This window comes from Crocodylus siamensis, chromosome 2, assembly GCF_052110815.1.
Source record: "Crocodylus siamensis isolate JL-2025a chromosome 2, ASM5211081v1, whole genome shotgun sequence".
Lineage (NCBI taxonomy): Eukaryota > Metazoa > Chordata > Crocodylia > Crocodylidae > Crocodylus > Crocodylus siamensis.
In genome coordinates, this window is record NC_143396.1 from 218718466 (window position 1) to 218735859 (window position 17394).

The following is a 17394-nucleotide window of genomic DNA, read 5'->3' on the forward strand; positions in this document are numbered from 1 at the left end:
ATCTCCTGTTGCCTCTGAGGAGCTCCTCCCGTCCAACTTCACCTCCAAGTCAGTTTTATTGCACTCTTTTATTTACAGAAAACACAGAAATAAAGCATTAATTTTGTTTCTTTTTGCCAAACCACCCAATCAACTTCTTTTGGCTCAAAGAAATATCATAGGTGTTACCAAATAACCATGGATCAACGATCGACTGACTGCCCAGCCCGATAACATGACTTAAACAAACAGACATATCAAAACGAGATCAAAAACGAGGTTATTCCACATTCAGCTAAAAGTATAACCTGCTTATAATCGGGAGGCAAGGGGAATTATTCTTGAAGTGACAACACCATTCATAAATTATACATACATACATACATATATATATCTAGATATATAGATATATCTAGATATATAGATATATCTAGATATATAGATATATAGATATCTATCTATCTTACATTGTAAAAGTAAACAGTGCAAAAGTACAGTACCCCAGGTACCCTTCGGTTTGGAAAGCTTGAAGGATGTTTTTATACATTGTGTGTTTTGTAAACATTGTTACCCATCCACAGTTTTAGCTCTTGTTCTGAGACCCAATTCCTTTGCGTCCAAAGCGCATTGGTGAGAGGTGACAGCCTCTTCACTGTAACTCCATTGAGATTCCCATTCAAGATTTAGTGCAAATTTTGGAGAGAAAAAGGGGGTTTGGGTGGGGAACAAATTAAAATAAAATAAGGCAACAGTTAGATATTAAAAATAGAGCACAAGCCCCCAATGGCTGTGTTACGAGAAGGGCAGGAAGTCCCTGTCTTCCACGAGGCTGATGGAAAGGTTTTTCAGCTCTTCCTCTGACCCTGCCATTTTGTAACCGAGCTGCGCTAGCACCTGCTGGCAGGCGTTCTGCGTAAACTCCACAATCTCGTAGGAGAGGCGGAACCGCCATTTCTCTGCTGTTGCTGCTGAATTTCGGACGGTCCCATACTTGTGTTTGGCCGAGGACCTGTCTCCTCGCGTGTTGTTCTGTATCCATCTCTCAACGTTGCTGTCCATGGGGATGCCCAGGAAGTCATAAATCTCCTCAGTCTTTTTCATAGGGTTTCGGGCCAGGTCTTCATATCTCACTAGCATGTACTTTCCTTTCAGCCAAGGGGGCCTGTTTAGCCCCGTGGAAACAGAGTTCAGGAAGTCTTCGCAGACTGTGGTGAGCTGAGTCACATCCAGGTTGTATGGCTTCCTGCCGGTGCCGTCCCAGATCCTCCACAGCCTGTAGGTGTCCCGAAAGGTCTCACTCCTGGATGCCAAGATACCCCTGGGATCTCTCACCAACTGTATGACCTTCAGGTTTAGTCTAGGGTCCTCCACCAAGGCCCTGAGGTCACTGACCTCTGGCACCCGCACTGTTTTGATAGCCACATGCCCATGCTCTTTGCAAGACTCTGTGGCCAATGTCAGGTTCAAGGTGCCACATTTTTTCACACAGTCCCCTTCCTCCAGGTGGAGGTCGATGGGCCCCAGAGATTCGCAAACCGGAGGAGAGCACAGGGCCTTGCTGGCCCCTCTGCGGAAGAGCCGGTCTGTCGTGTGGTTCACCGGTTGGGGTTTGATGTAGTTCTCCAGGAAGTAGAGGTCACAGTCGTAAAGGCTCCTCAGCAGGTCTCTGCTGGCACCCAGCATGACCCGCCTGTCAGTGGTGCTCTTGCTCTGTGTCAGCTTTGGGATCAGGGTGTACTGGACATGGTAAAGGGGCTCGAATAAATAGAAGACATCAAAGTGCTGGTTAAACAGCTGTCCAACGAAAGAAGAGCCACTCCTGGTGGTGGCCAGGATAAGGACGTGTGTCTTCCTGGAGAGGTTGTAAGTGAAGGTGGGGTTCTCGTCACATAGCCTGTCGGCTGAATCAGTCTCCTGGCTCAGGCTGCAGTTCACTGGGTTGGGGATAGGACAGCTGTGGAAGGATTTGGCAGTGAAAGTTCGGATAGCTGTGTACTGGATAGCAATGGATGCCAAAGCTAGTAGGAGGACAGCCTTCCAGGAACATTGCATGGCTGGTCACCTTCATGGAGCTTCTTCTCAGGTTGTCTTAGTAGCTGCAACACAGAAAAGAGGTTAGCAGTAGAGAAGGCAACTTTGCCCATGATGACCCTAGTATTCCTTGTCCTGAATGTAATTGGTTTTAATCAGGATGGTCCAGGAAATACGCAAGAAGCAAGGGATAAAACAATGGCTTGTGTTTAATTCCATACGTAAAAGAAACTTAGATCAGGAGGTCTGAAAATTAGAAGTGAAGAGAAGTTATCAGCAGTAACGGCAAAGCAAGAGAAGTTTAGTTGAATGGATGACCTAATTATATAAAAGAACAAAACCATTCAGAAGGGAAAGGAACATTAGTACCTATGGAGTACAGAGAGCTTAGAAAGAAGAGACATCTATGTTTAGTCTATGGTGTTATGAATTTTGTCCCTGGGCCCACTGTCTGAAGGTGTTTTGTAGTTTTCCTTTGAGTATAAGGACTATGAGGTCAGAAATGGTGTAATTCTTTTGTGACATTTCTTTTACATAAGAAGTTTTATATTTATTTTCTTTGAAAAATGGAGTTACACAGAAGCCAATGTTTTATCTGACATGCGGCATAGGCCGTTTTTTTCTTTCCCAGACTTGAGGAAGGGCACTTTGTACCAAAAGCTTGTCTAACATCTCTCCTGACTGTACGGTTGGTTCAATAAAAGATATCACTAAAAACCCTTGTACTGAACGGATGCCGGACTGTGAAATGATAGTCCAGATAAGACAGTGAGTGGTTGAGTAAAATCAATATTCATCATAGCTCCCTGGGTTAGTGATATGGTCCCATAGTGCACACCTCCCAACCCCACACCAACCCAGGAAGCTGGATCCTTCCTGGAGGAAAGCAATGCGAAAAGTGTGTGACTCTCAACTCGCTCCATGCCTTGCACTCAACACAGACCAGGGAAGGAGGTGGGTCCAAGTGCCCCTGACCCATACTGTGTATAAGCCTCTGTACAGAGACAGTTCAGGAAAGTTCACAGCAACTGCACAAACTCATGGAGTCCGATAAGCATTGACTGTGAGCTTTGCCAGGTCTGTGAGTCACTTGTCACCCTATCAATCATTCCCTTTCACTTGAACACCCAGTCCCCAGCAAAAGTGGCAAGAATGGGTTGAGAGAGCCTGCCAAGTAAAGCCTGGAGACACGGAGAGCCCTGCCAGCTGGCAGTGCAGTGAGATGACCAGTCAAGCCAGTGAGTGCCTGCTTAGAGTAAGAGAGATTGCAGCTCCCTCCTTTCCCTTTCTCAGAGTTGCAATAGTCCCCCTTGCAGCACCACAGCCCAAGCTGGGTTAGGAAACTTGAGTCACAACATGCAGCCCAGTTTCCAAGGACTTCAACCACCTGGATATGCCCGAAACTGTGAGGTACATATGAGCAGATGCACATATCTGGAGCTTCCTCTTTGCAGAGGGACAGCATCATAGACTGAACATGAGGCACTTTGCTATTAGGTGGCAGAGGTCTCACAGCTGAGCTTTATCTACCATTACCAATGGCAGCCTCATCCCAGAGAGATCAGCTCATAGAAATGGTTAGAAAATGGATCAAGGCTAATCTGGGTATTAAACTAGGTGACAGCTACATAGCTGTGGGCTCCAGTACAGACTTGTTAAAAAGGGATATTCACCAGGAAGGCATGTGGGAGGGAGACAGGGGAAGGGATGTTTATTTTCCTCCTCCTAAGGCCAGTGCCCTAAATACAGCAAACAACAACAGTGACAGCCTGTGCATCCTGGAGACCACGGACGTTCCCACACTGCCGTCTCCCCACCACTGCTTCCCAAACGCTGAGCTTTGGGAGCCAGAATCAGAGACAATCAGCAATTTGTTCCAACACCCTCAGCACTCCAGTGCTGAACTGAACTGAATTAAAAATGAATGTTCACAACAGCAGCTCTTAGAAAGACTTGTCACTCCTTTGCTGCTTGCAGTCATGGACTTGGGTCCCTTCCTGGAAGTAGATCCCAACAGGAGTCTGGCCCTGTGTGGATTAGGTCACAGGGAATGCAGCAACATTTGAATGAAGGGGGGAGCAGGAGGCTTTCAGCCTTTGGAGAAGACAAGTGTTCATGACCCCAAAATACTGGGAGACAGAATGAGAACCAACCTCACCGTAGCTCTGAAATTCTGTGCAGCCATTTGAAAGTGGGGGTATCACTACACTGTTATGGCAGGAGCTTTCTAGGCGGACTTCCTCCATACTACAGCAGCCTTCTCTTCTAGGCTGTCCTGAATATGTGTCTTCTGGAGAAGCTTATGTCAGAGGCAGGCTGGACAGCAAGAGGTGCAATGCATCTAGAGATAAACTTTACATTTGCAGAGGAAAGCCTAGAAAACCTGGTTGGTGAGAACTGGGGCAGGATGCCCTGGAATCAGGTACCAAAGGCAGGGCAGGAATAAAGTGCCAGGGAGGGAGAGGATGGAACAAGGGCCATCCCAGAAAGAAGCAGGAAGTTAACCAAAGGGGAGACATAAAAAGTCTAGAGCAGCAAAATCCTCTTCCCAAGAGGGTGTGGTGTCTGGGTGCCTTGCAATGTCCCAAGTGATGGTGCTTCTTAATGCTGGAGGGAATTTAAAAGCAATTAAAACAGCTATTGAGTAATTCAATATTTTAATGAGCTGTGTAGTATAGGCCCTTTTCTTCCCTGCCTGTGGGCGCACCGTGTGCAAGACTCTACTGCACACTGAGACGTCTGGGTTACTCAGCACCTTTCACTCCAGGTCTCATAAAAAACATAACTCTGGGCACTCAATTCCCATGTTGCTCTGTGATTGGTGTGGGGGGCAACCCTGTCCAGCAGCTGCAACAGTTCTCCTATATGTCACCGTCTCCTGTGGGCAGCTTGTCATGAAGGGTCCAAGCAGCAGGTTGCTTGTTTGCTGCCTGCAAGATACTGTGCTCATCTGTTTGCTGGCAGAGCAGGTAAAGTGGAGACAGCTGTGATGCAACTGATCCTTCTTGTGAGTGTCTGTGAACCAGGCTCACATGCCTGCGGGGGAGGGGGATCTGGTCTCTGCATGCACAGATGGGAGAGGGCTGAGCAAGAGGCTGCTGTATGTGAGAGGCACCACAGTACAGCCTTTGGGCTATTTTTTTCCCATAGATTAAGGCCTCTGTAGGTGGCCATGTATGTTGAGGTGCAACCATGCATAAGCATTTGGACATAGGTCTTTGTGTCCATGGCTGCCAAGTGCAGGCATGCCCTGTCCTACCTGTCATGCAATCAGTTTCTCCATCTTCCATATGGGGGGAACTTGCCTGCCCCTACCCCTGGGTACAGTAACCTTGCCCTTGCTCCCTGGTCTAAATGGAACAGCCTCCCCTGAGCCCAGCTGAATTCTTGGATCCTGCCCACAGGGGCTGCTCTGGATCCAGGGTTTGATGTTACATATGGCTCCAGTGTATCTTTCCATATGCCTGTGAACACACACATGAGCAGCATTTCTTTGTACACTTCTGGCTTCCCTGATTAGATTCTGAGATCAGGTATAGGCAATTAGAAAGGGAAAGTAGATACCCCTCCTCCTTCTCCAGCTTTTTTCTCAGGCCAATCTGACATCCAATAGCAAGCTAATATGACTAACCCTGACAGCAGTGACCTAACCGTTCCCCCAACCTGGGATTAGCAGTGAAGCTTAGAGAGTCTCCATCTCAATCCTTTTCTCAGCATCTTTCCCTGCAAGATTTCTTTTTCTCCCAGTCTTATGCATACACTTAAGCACAAGCAAAGATCTGGACCTCTCTGCATTTGTCCTAGATCTCCAGGACTGTATGCATCTCTTCATGTTCACATGTGTCTCTGAAAGCTTTCAGCCACAGCTGTGCACGTAAGCTTTGTATACTACCTTGCTGCGCTTGCATGTGTGCAGGTAGATCAACAGTATAACATTGCAATGATGGCTTCTGGAGGAGAACCATTAGCAGACAAGCCTGTAGACATGTACGTGTGTGTGCATACATGTGTATTTCATAGTTTCATAGTTTCTAGGGTCGGAAGGGACCTGAGCAGATCATCTAGTCCAACCCCCTGCCATGGCAGGAAAGAATACTGGGGTCAAACGACCCCAGCAAGATGTGCATCTAACCTCCTCTTAAACACCCCCAGGGTAGGAGCCAGCACCACTTCTCTTAGAAGCTGGTTCCAGACCCTAGCCGCCCTGACTGTGAAGTAGCGCCTCCTGATATCTAACCTAAACCTACCCTCTGCCAGCTTGTGACCGTTATTCCTGGTCACTCCTGGTGGTGCTCGGGGGAACAGTGACTCCCCCAATGCCTGCTGATCCCCCCTGACTAGTTTATAACAGGCCACAAGATCCCCCCTCAGCTTTCTCTTGTGGAGGCTGAACAGGTTCAGGTCCCGTAGCCTCTCCTCATAGGGCCTGCCCTGTTGTCCCCTGATCATACGAGTGGCCCTCCTCTGGACCCTCTCCATGCTGTCGACATCCCTCTTGAAGTGCAGCGCCCAGAACTGGATGCAGTACTCCAGCTGCGGCCTGACCAGTGCCACATAGAGGGGGAGGATCACCTCTTTGGACCTGCTCAAGATGCATCTGTGGATGCATGACAAGGTGCGGTTGGCCTTCCTGACTGCCTCTCCACACTGCCGGCCCATGTTCATCTTGGAGTCAATGATGACCCCCAGATCCTTTTCCACCTCCGTGCTGATAAGAGGGGAGTTCCCCAACCTGTAGGTATGGTGCCGGTTGTTCCTCCCCAGGTGCATCACCTTGCACTTGTCTGTGTTGAAACCCATCATATTCTCATCCGTCCACCCTTGTAACCTGTCTAGGTCTGATTGTAGCCTGTTGAATCCTTCCAGTGTGCCCATGTCCCCCCACATCTTAGTGTCATCAGCAAATTTGAACAGGGTGCTTTTTACCCCCTCATCTAAATCACTGATGAAGATGTTGAACAGCGCGGGCCCGAGGACCAAGCTCTGCGAAACCCCACTGCCCACGTCCCTGCAGGTTGAGAAGGACCCATCCACTACCACCCTCTGGGTGTGGCCCTACAGCTAGTTGGCGACCCATTTGACTGTGTGGGTGTCTACACCACAGCCCCCCAGTTTCTTAATGAGAACGGGGTGAGAGACAGTATCAAAAGCCTTCCGGAAGTCCAGACGACTATGTCCACTGCTACCCCTGCATCTAATGATCTGGTGATCTGATCGTAAAAGGCCACCAGGTTGGTCTGACAGGACCTGCCACTGATGAACCCGTGTTGGTTGCCCCTAAGCATGCAGTCCCCTGCTGGCCCCTCCTGGATGTGTGCCAGCATAATTTTCTCAAACAGCTTGCCTAGGATCGAGGTGAGACTAACCAGCCTATAGTTTCCCGGGTCCTCCTTCCTGCCTTTTTTGAAGATGGGGACCACGTTGGCCCTCTTCCAGTCCTCCGGTACCTCACCAGAGCACCACAAGTGCTCGTAAAGTTGTGCCAGGGGACTTGCAATAACCTCGGCCAGTTCCTTCAGAACTCTAGGGTGGAGATCATCCGGACTGGCTGACTTGAATACGTCCAACCCCTCCAGAAGCTCCCTAACTAAATCCTCGCTAACCCATGGCCCAGGTGTGCCACCCCCAGGGCCCGAGGGGGGCCCAGCAGGGAGGTGGCTGTTCTGGTCCCTACTGAGGAAGACGGAGGCAAAGATGGATGTCACTACTGATCTATCCACGTGTTTGCATAACCATCAGTGAAAGGCCACAGGAACTCAGGGTCTAGTAAGAACGATGACAACAAACTTCAGGCAATGCCAATTTAATGTAGCCAGCTATCTTCCTATCACTATACCACATTCCTGTGTTCCTGGGGAACTTTCCCTAAACCCCTTCCTCTCTTTCTTCTGTCCCACATGCTTGCACTATGATGCCTACTAACAACTCTGAGACCTCCTTGAATTAATTGAGTGCTCTCCCCATGCAGAGCACAGAGGCCCATTTCATAACCACCTCCCTTCTGCACACCGGTCACTAAGACCCAAGACAATTTGCTTCTCCAGCGTGAGTGAGAGGAGCAGCAAAGGGAAGGGCATAGGAGGTGGTTTCCGGAGCTGTAACCACCTCAGCTCAGCAGAGCCTTCTCAGGGAGCTGGATTGATCAGGGCAGCTTTAGTATGCAGGGCCTGTTCAACCACAAAGCCTCTGTGGCTTTAGCATATTAAAATTCCTGACAGGCCTGGAAACACACAAAGTTCCTGGTGCTTTTCCCCTGGAGAGGTTCCTGTGGTTGGCAGTATGTGGCACGCTCGTCACTGTGCTATGCCTGGCTCTCAGGAAAGGCTGTGAGTGTCACTAGTTAGTGACACAGGGACCAGGGAAGGCTATTTTCCTAGGCCTGGAGGTCAGTTTGAAACCTCCAGTGTTTGTGTTTACCCATAAGTGCTGATCCCATGAGGACACATGAGTCCCAGGCAGTTTTCCTGGGTGTTGCATGACTTGAGGTCTTTCACAGCCAGGCTGAACCCAGCTCAGACTGACCAAATACTTTTTCCCTCCAGTGGCTCTTCAGTAGCCCCTGGGAGAGAGGAGCTGGTAGGTTACAGTTCAGCTTGCAGTGGGTATGTGTCCACATCCCAAACCCTAGTTCTGCAGTCGCCCCATCTGTGACAATGTGACTAGAGAAGTCAAAGACTGAGTGGAACCCGGGACATGAGCTCCTTTCCCTCACTCTGAAGTGATCCCCTCTGTGGCCTGGCTGAGACCCATTGAACTCAGCCTGAAACTAAGCAAGAGGATTGGGTCAGAACTGGCACCTTTTGTTAGCAATAAATTTATATTTTAGCTTTATCTAAGTAAAGGATTTTATTTTTCTCCTGGGCTCTTGCCTGCCAGCAACATGCTGGGCACCTAAGGGACAAGGGGATACAGAGTATGGCCATACACACTGGCCCACTTTCTATATGCCAGCCTTGCCATTTCAGTAAAAGGGACGGCGATTGCTCTCCAGGACCTGGCACCAGCACATCTATTATCTATTCTAGATGCCCCACAGCTTCTCTCACACTTCTTTTTCTCCCACCCTTTTTCTAGGATCCCCCTGTGTCTTGTTCTTGCTCCTACAAAGCGTCTTATCAAAGCCTACTGGTTGTCCCCCTTCCCACATATATACACCCATTGCTCAGTTCTGATCCCTGAGGCTCCCTGTTCACAACTGGGAGCTGCAGAGGGACAATCCCACTTCACGTTTGACCCTGTGGAAAAGTGTGTGCATGTGTCTTTGTGCACGCACTCCCTCTCTACCATCCCATGCAAACGGCTTCTGTGTCAAACAGCTGTACGGAGCTGCAGTTTTCTAGATGTAATTTCAAGCAGAGAACTTGCTCTCCTGCCCTCGCGTGGCTGCCAGCCACTCTGCAGCCTCATGAAAGGCTCAGAACTTTCTTCTCTTTCTCCTAGCATTGGACTGGGACAGGTGTGGCTCATGGAAAGCGAGGGACGTACAGTGTTGGCTACAGCCAGGCAGAATGAGGCCAGGGATTAGGTAAGATTCCTGGTCCTAGTTTCTGCCAAGGAGTCTGTAATGCCTGGCAGCACACTCTGCTGCTCCATTTTTGGGTTCTTGGCACAGCCCCGCTGACTCCCCCTCACTCCTGACCCACAACCTCTCCAACCCCTCTCTGTTTCAAGTATAGTTTCAAGTATTTATATTTATACACACAAGTGAGACTGAAAGCCTCAGTCTTTGGTCTGCCTCTCTCCTACCTGCTCTGTACCCCTGTCCTGGAAGCTGTCACCCCCTTCACCTCTGCCTAATGCAGGCTGAAAGGAGCTGCTGGGAGAGATGTCCTGACACCCAGATGCCTGGTTTAAAGGACAGGCAATATGAAGCACTGTCTCCTCTTTGTCTACGCTGGTGCCCTCCTGCCTCCCAGAAGCAGTGCTTGTGCCACAGCTTCTCCTAACAGGCCAAACTAGTGGGAGGCAACTCTCTGCCAGCACTGAGTTCAGTGCAGTTTCCGCTCAACTGTGGAGGCAGAGGAAAGTCGGCCATGGGCAGTTCAGTGTAGCTGTCACCAGCTGTGCAGCTGAAAGGCCTGGGCTCTAACTGATACTGGGGGTCCCTTTAGCAAGGACTCCTCATCTAGCAGTCATCATCTAAGGACTTTCATGGGCTTCCCAGCTCTCCTGGTAAAGGGATCCACCACCTGACTCTGCATTTCTTGCTTAACCACAGCAAGTGGCAGGAAGGCCAATAACCTCTGGAGGCAGCCAAGCGAGTCTGTACTGCAGCTGCTCCAGGAAGAGAGGCAGGATAGCAGGCAGCGACTGAGGAAAGGCGGGCATTGACCAGGCTCAGCTAAGGACTCTTCCCCTCTTCAAACAGCTTGGTCAGCCTCAGATTGAGATCTCTCCTGGCCCCACAACATGGCTATTTAAGCTGTCTGCATTAGAGGAGTTGCTGACAAGAGTGGGTGTCATTTCCTCTCAGGCTTTTCATTGCTGCCTTTAGCCCAGACAGAGTGGTTACAGCCAGGCTGATGTAACCAATTTCTCTAACAGGAGGAGGTGTACGCACATGCCACTGAGACACGCTTTGCTCAAATGAATACATGCATATGCATGCATAATGGCCAGAATTTCAGGAGGACTTAAGCCCTCGCCCCTAGAGCCAGATTTTCAAATTGCTTGGCTCTTATTTGGGCACCAAAATCCAAAAGAGGTCAGCCTACAAAACCCTGCCCTCATTGAAAACCTGCCTAATCAAGTCGCGATGGGAACTGGTGGAAGCCAACCTCTTCAGACTTGTTCTATGTTTATTGCCTGAACAGAAGCTGAGCTTCTTGGAAAGTCATGCCTCAGCTGAGGGTTGAGAGAACTAGAAAACCCAGCCTGGATCTCTGTTGGATACCTGGCCCCACACATGTCCCTGCACTAGGCTTTTTGGTCCAGTCTCTACACTAGGTTGTCTTACAGTTGCTACCACCAGATCAACTCTACCCACAGTGGGCACAGCTACACAAGACACTTCAAGCACAGTAGACTAATTCTACCACGCATTAGTATGGCAAGCAAAACCTGTGCTAATGTGCTTATGCACAGTAGATTTAGTCTACCGCACATTAGCATCACCAAAAAACTGTGCGCTACAGCTAATGTGCAGTAGCACCAATTACAGTACATTAAGGTTCAGGTACTAAAATGAATGTTCAGTAATTACGGCGCATTAATGAACATGTATATGCACCCAGTGACAGCTCTAATACAGGCTATGGAAAGCAGCTGCCAGTACCAGCACCCTGTATCCTCTGGGCCTGCTCTGGACAGAGTGAGGTGGCACAGTGATACACATTAGCAATACCACTGGTGACAAATGTCTAGTGGCCAAAGCCACTGCCAAGGGCAAACCCTTGCCCAGTTCTGGGAGTCCAGGCTGTAACCACATCTGTCCACTGTGGGCTCTCCAGCCCTGAAATACACAGCTTTCCTGGATTTCCAGGGGCCCAGACCCCTACCTCCCACCCCACCTGACTCCTCTGAAGTGACATGCGGCTGCCCCCCTGCTCTTCTCACTCTCTCTCAACACCAGTCTCTTTCCAATGGAGGGAGTGGGGTTGCTTTGGAACTGGCTGGTACTGGAGGAAGGTTTCCACAGGTTAGGCAGAGATCAAGGTCCCTCCTGTGGCAGCAGAAAACTGGAGAGGGGACTACAGAGCCCTCACTAGCTGGGCCTGCCCTACCCCACACCCCTCCCCCACTCGGCTTACTATAAATTAGTCTCCATGCATCTAGAAGCTCTGGGCATACAGCAAGCCTGAAGACTGCCTTGACCCAACATGCCAGGCAGGGAATGGGTGACCTTGCATCTCCCTTCCCCAGCAGGAGGTCCTGAGCCCTCCCCTCCCTTGTTCTCCTTGCTGTATGGTCCTAATCCTCTGATCTCCATCACTACTGTCAGCATGAGCCTGAGCACTTCCTTGGCCTCCATTTCACAGCTGTCACCAGGCTTAAGCTGCCCACAAGCATATTGGGCCCATGCTGCCTCCAGAACACAGCGTGCCAGCCAATGAAATGGCTCCAGCTATTGCAGGAGCCACCTGGCACTGGGACATGAGCACTGCCAATCTCAGAAGCAGCTGCCCAGAGGGAAGGCAGATCCACCAGCCCTTCCCCACCCATGCTCCCATGCTGCATAAGACAGCGCTTCAGAGCAGTGAAGACATCCTAGCAGAAGGCAGGCATGGGTGCACAAATGCCTAGCCTCATCTCCCACAGCCAGCAGAGCTGCTCCTGCTGACAGGGCAGGGAGGCAGCCCAGGAGCATCACAGGGCTGAGAACCATGAATTAACCTTGGCAGTACTGGTGAGTCACCCTCAAACAGAGAAGCAAGTGCGACTGGACACAGCAAAGCAAAGGCCTCCAAGGGAGTCTCTGTGCTGGGGACTCTTACTACTGGGCTTCTCCTAACAGGTTTGATGGGACTGACCTGCTTTAAGACCTCTGTAACAGGAGCACCGAGCTCTCTGCTGGGATCATGGCTGGTCCAAGGAGTAAAGCAAGTTGGACTTAATCAGTGAGAAACACAGGATGCTGCAGTGGTCAGGATCAGTGATCCAGCAGTGGATATCCTCCCTTCTGAACCAGGGCTGGGCTCAACCACCCAGCGTGCCCCTGGCAGTGTCATCAAACCTCTTGTAGTCACTGAACTCTAAAACAGTGGTGCTCACCCTTCCTGAGGTAGGGGCTAGATGAGTGTGACACAGACCATCCACAGGCCAGATCTGGAACATGGGGCCAGGTGTGCAGGCCGGTTCTGAGGCACAGACCGACCCCATGCACCAGAACCAGCCCAGAGCAAACCTCATGTGCTGGGGATGAGGCCGTTTGCTGGGTCCAGTCCCACATGCTGGGTCTGGCTGTAGACTGGTCCCAGGCACCAGTCCAATCCAGCATGTGAAGCCAAGTCATCCAGCCCGTGGAGTGCCCCATGGGCCTAAAAATTCAGCCACAAGACAGTGGTGGCAGCATCATTGCTGCGAGGCTCCCAGAACTGTAGCAATGAATGCTTCTGGCATTCCTTGATGCCAAATTGCCAGATCCAAGGGAAGCCCCACTGGTCTAATGACTCAGCTCTGCCAGCCATCCTTGAAGTACCACTGTTCTAGACCGGGGTGGCCAACCTGTGGCATGCGGCAGATCAGGGAGGGGAAAGGCGTCATAGAAGCATACAGGGCAGAAAGCAGATTAACAGAGTAGCTAGGGGAAGGGGATCCTAGTGGCACTCGGGGAGGTGCGTGGCTAAGTTGTGGCACACCTGCTGAAAAAGTTGGCCCCCACTGTTCTACCCATGTCCCTTTTCCTCCCCCTGCAACCCCTCCATCCTTGCAATGTCCTGCTCCTCCCCAGAAGTGGCTGCATCTGACACACATGAAGTACTTTCTCTCTCTCTGAGCTATATAGTGTTCTGTATCCCTTCAGGGTGGCAAGTGCAGCTGCTGTTACTACTGCTGGGTAGGAATTACAGAGCTCCTTTTAATGATTAAGCTTCCTCCTTGCTTCCTCTTCCTTGGTCTGTCTCTGTCCCCCTCTCCTTCTCCTCTCAATAAAATTCAGGCTCTTGGCACAGAGAGCCAGATATGGGTGGGCCAGACTCCCTCACCAGCTCAAGACTTGCACCACAGGAAATTCTCCAGTGCCTTATTGTGGTCCCTGGGATACTGGTAACAATAGACCTATGAGAGAAGTGGGAAACCAGCTGACAGGGCAAGGGGTGAGGAGTCAGGGACAGGAGGTTATGTGGTTAGGACAAAGCCAGAGGCAACAGAGGTGCCAGATCACATCAGGCACAACTTAGCCAAGACCTGAAGGAAAAGGCAGCAACCTCACAGAAGCTGCTGCCTCCTCCTGCTGCTGCTGCTGCTGCTGCTGCTGCTGCTGCTGCAGCGTAGGGAAGGAGCAAAGCAGAAGCCCCTCGGACCTGTCTGGGGAAGCCCTGAGCCTCTCCCCTGCAGCCGGGCTGGCTGGGGGCTGGCTCCTGTCTGCCTTTGTGCACTCCCCTAACTAAACATACCCTCTGCCCCTAAAACTGATTACAGTGAACAAGCCTGTTTCCATGGAAACTATACAGTGACTCAGGACTTTGGGACCAGCTCTAAACCTGCTGGTGAATATGAAATGCTCGGGGAGATTCAGAGTCCGGGAGCCTGGGCATGAAAAATGGATCAGCAGATGGACCGAGGGGCTGACACCCACATACGCACAGGCATGCACCAAGGGATGCTCGGCCATATCCAACCCACTTTGGGAGCCATACGTCAAACTCCCTCCCCTGACAACAGCTTTACTGCAGCACTGGGGAGTCATTGCTGCAGCGTGTTTATTGGGGTCACACACACACCCAAAAAACCCCAGCTTCCCCCACCCCCCAGCTCTCATCTGCACCTAGGCACAGGTGAAATGCCCACACACACCAACCATGACGCAGAAGTTTCAATTGCTTTAAACTCTTACCAAATCTTATCCCTGTTGCCCTGCCTCTTGCCTTTCAAAGAATAATCCTTCATTAATGCTTTCTTTGCCACCACACCTTCCATCCACAGAGTCCCAAGTGCTAGCCAAAATTGGGTTTTATTATTACTACCCTTCTCTTTGTAGAGAGGGGAAAATGCAGCACAGCAAGCTGAACAGTGGCTCCTTGCAGGGTGCTGTAGCTAACAGCCCAGCCAGACTCTTGCCTATCAGCACTGCTGCTTTAGGAGTTCCCAGCCCAGACACAGAAATTAAGTTGTAGGATTGCACGACAAACCCCAATGGGGACCAGTTGGTTCCAGCTCTGCTGCTTTTTGGTCCCCCTCTGACTGAAACAAGACTTTGTTTCTTAAAAGCAAATGCAGAGGCCATTCAGGCAAGGGAGATGGGGTCCCTTGACAGGATTTAACGATGAACGTTAGACTCAGCCACAGTGGCTTAGTCACGTTTGAACCTGTGTAAATCCATTGGGCTATTAGGACATGATGCAGCCTACATAGGACGGAGCTGTTAGCATCTTCCTCTGCAGGCTGTGGTTCATGCTGCTCTACGGAAGGAAGGGAGGGGGCAAAAACTGAGGAAAAACAACATTAAAATAATAGTAAGGTGCTGTGTCCTCCTATTCCTTATTGACAGCAGACACCCACCTCTGGGCACTGCAGGGAACTCCCAAACACATATAGGATCTGCACCAGTTATCACACCTAGCAACACAGAAAAGCCTGTCAAGACTGACATAGGGCCAGGACAGGTTCCTGCTTTGCCCTGCAATATCATTCCCTCTTCTGGAGCAGCCATATCCCTACATGACTAAACAATCATGGGTTCAACTCCCAGCTGTATGAGCATACTCTTTACCTTACTGAAAGAGTAAAGCAAGCACCATACCGTTCCCTTGGTTTGGGCCCTTCAGATGGGATCTGAAAAACTAAGCTCCAGTCTGTCCTGCAGGAAAGTGCCCAAGGTACAGATCAGAGGCTCTGCAGCTGTGTCCTTGCCCCAAACCCTCCTACTTCTATGTAGCATATCCCCCACCCACCTCCCTGCCCCTTCTCCCCTAGAGATGGCTCCATTTCAGTGGGGTGGTAGGAGCCTTTGCAGGGAAAGGTGCTATCAGACCAGCCAGCAGGGCTATGAGCTCCTCTGCTTGCTCATCCTTCTAGTGCGCTGGGTGGTTTCCCACCATGAGCTTTTAAAGCCACATTTCATTTTGGGAGCTTGGCACCAGCTTTCTGAGCTAATGAATTACTGGCAACTAACCCCAGCCCAAACCAGCCCAAATGTTTTACTGTCCCAATCATCAACCTGGGCCTGTCTAGCCCTCTTCCTCTGTGCAGAAGCTGCCTTCAAGTACGGAGCAACCTGGCTATGCCTGGTACAGTTTCTCCCAGCCTCCATCTTCCTCCAAACTGCCCCTCATACCGCTTTGCATCCCCTCAGCTCCCCTAAAAATAACGGGCTAAAAGGCTCTTGCCCCTCTGAAAGCTCACCGTCACCTTCCTCAACCAAACCCCTCTTGGCAGCGCACCGTTTGTTGGCTACTTCAGCCGCCCAGACCTTGAAACATGCAGCTTTCCTGAGGGGACTCTCCATGCTGAAATGTGCTTCCGTTTCCATTCAGGTGGATGCTGGCAAGAGCTCCTCTCCACCCCTCTACCAAGATGCCCACTGGCACTCAGCTACCTCAGGTCTCTCAGCCCAGAAGACGCCGATCAACGCCCAGCCCAACTCCGCGAGCGGACCAGACCCAGAGGGCTCCTTGCCGGCTCCTTGCCGGCGTGTGGGGAACGTTTCGGTGGCTCCAGGCGACGCTCATGAAACAAAGCAAGTTTTCGCCTGTTCTTGTGCCTAGCGCACGGTTTGGACAAGGGGGACGCGAAGCCCGCGTGCCACGGCCTCCCCGCCGTCAGGGCTGGGGGTGGACGTGCCAAGGCCGGTGCCACTCCCGGGCGGTTCCTGAGGCCAAAGCCCGAGGGGGCCGTGCGGCGCCCGGAGGGCTGGGCACTGGCACCGAAGGGGCTGGAAAGTTGTGCCTGGGGAGAGGGCCCCAGAGCGGGCCGTGGGGGGGAAGAGCTGGCAGAGGACGCAGGGGGCCTCTCCCCTCGGCCCTGGCCAGCCCAGCCTGCTGCAGGGGCACGGCCCCGTGCGGGAAACGGGCTGCCAGGCGGGCACGATCCCCGGGGCAGCAAAGCCCTGGAGCCCCGCGCTGCCCGAGTGGGAGCCCCCCCGCCCGGCCCCGCTCCGGTACCTGGCGGGATCCCCCCGCGTGTCAGGGGCCGCGGGCGGCCGCCGGCTCCGCGCTCCAGCCGCAGGCTCCGTCCGTCCCGGCGCTCGGCGGCAGCATCCTCCGCCCGGCCCGGCGCGGCGCGGCCCGGCCCGGGGCCCCTGCTGCGGCGCCCGCGCTCGGGGGGCCGGGGGCTCCTGCCGCCGCCGCCGCCGCCGGCGAGCGCTCCCCGGGCAGCCGCGCTCCTCGCTCCCTCCTTCCTTCCCCGCAGCGCGGCTGGAGCTGCCGCGGCACCCGCCGAGCAGGCGGCTCGGCTCCCCCTGGCCCAGCCCCAGCCGCCTGGCTCCCCCCGCGCTAGGGTTAGGGGCCAGCTGAAGGTGAAGCCGCCTCCTCCCGCGCCTCAGTGGGGGCCGGAGCCGGAGCCGGAGCCGGAGCCGGAGCCGGAGCCTTCCGCCCCCGGGGGGGATTCAGCCGCCTTGGACCTGGGCATTGTCCGCTGCGCTCTGCCCGAGCCGCGCAGAACTTTTCTGCTTCCAGATGACAGCCTTGCCTTCATCTTAAAGGGCCCCAACAGCGCGGAAGGGCTCCCTTTATAGACAGCTCTTTCATTTGCTTTTCTCCCCCCCCCAGCAGGGAATTAAAATCATGA

The 17394-nt window shown here is 52.1% G+C and overlaps 1 protein-coding gene across 1 annotated transcript; it reads right to left on the minus strand.

Annotated features, from left to right (window-relative positions):
• Nucleotides 1–53: 53 nt before the first annotated feature.
• CHST1 (carbohydrate sulfotransferase 1) lies at nucleotides 54–17341 on the minus strand. Its single transcript, XM_090032999.1, has 2 exons — nucleotides 16770–17341; nucleotides 54–2075 (listed from the first exon to the last, which is right to left on the minus strand). The coding sequence occupies exon 2, from the start codon at nucleotides 2029–2031 to the stop codon at nucleotides 772–774; it is 1260 nt and encodes a 419-aa protein (XP_089889125.1). The 5' UTR covers nucleotides 2032–2075; nucleotides 16770–17341; the 3' UTR covers nucleotides 54–771.
• Between the last annotated feature and the right edge of the window lie 53 nt (nucleotides 17342–17394).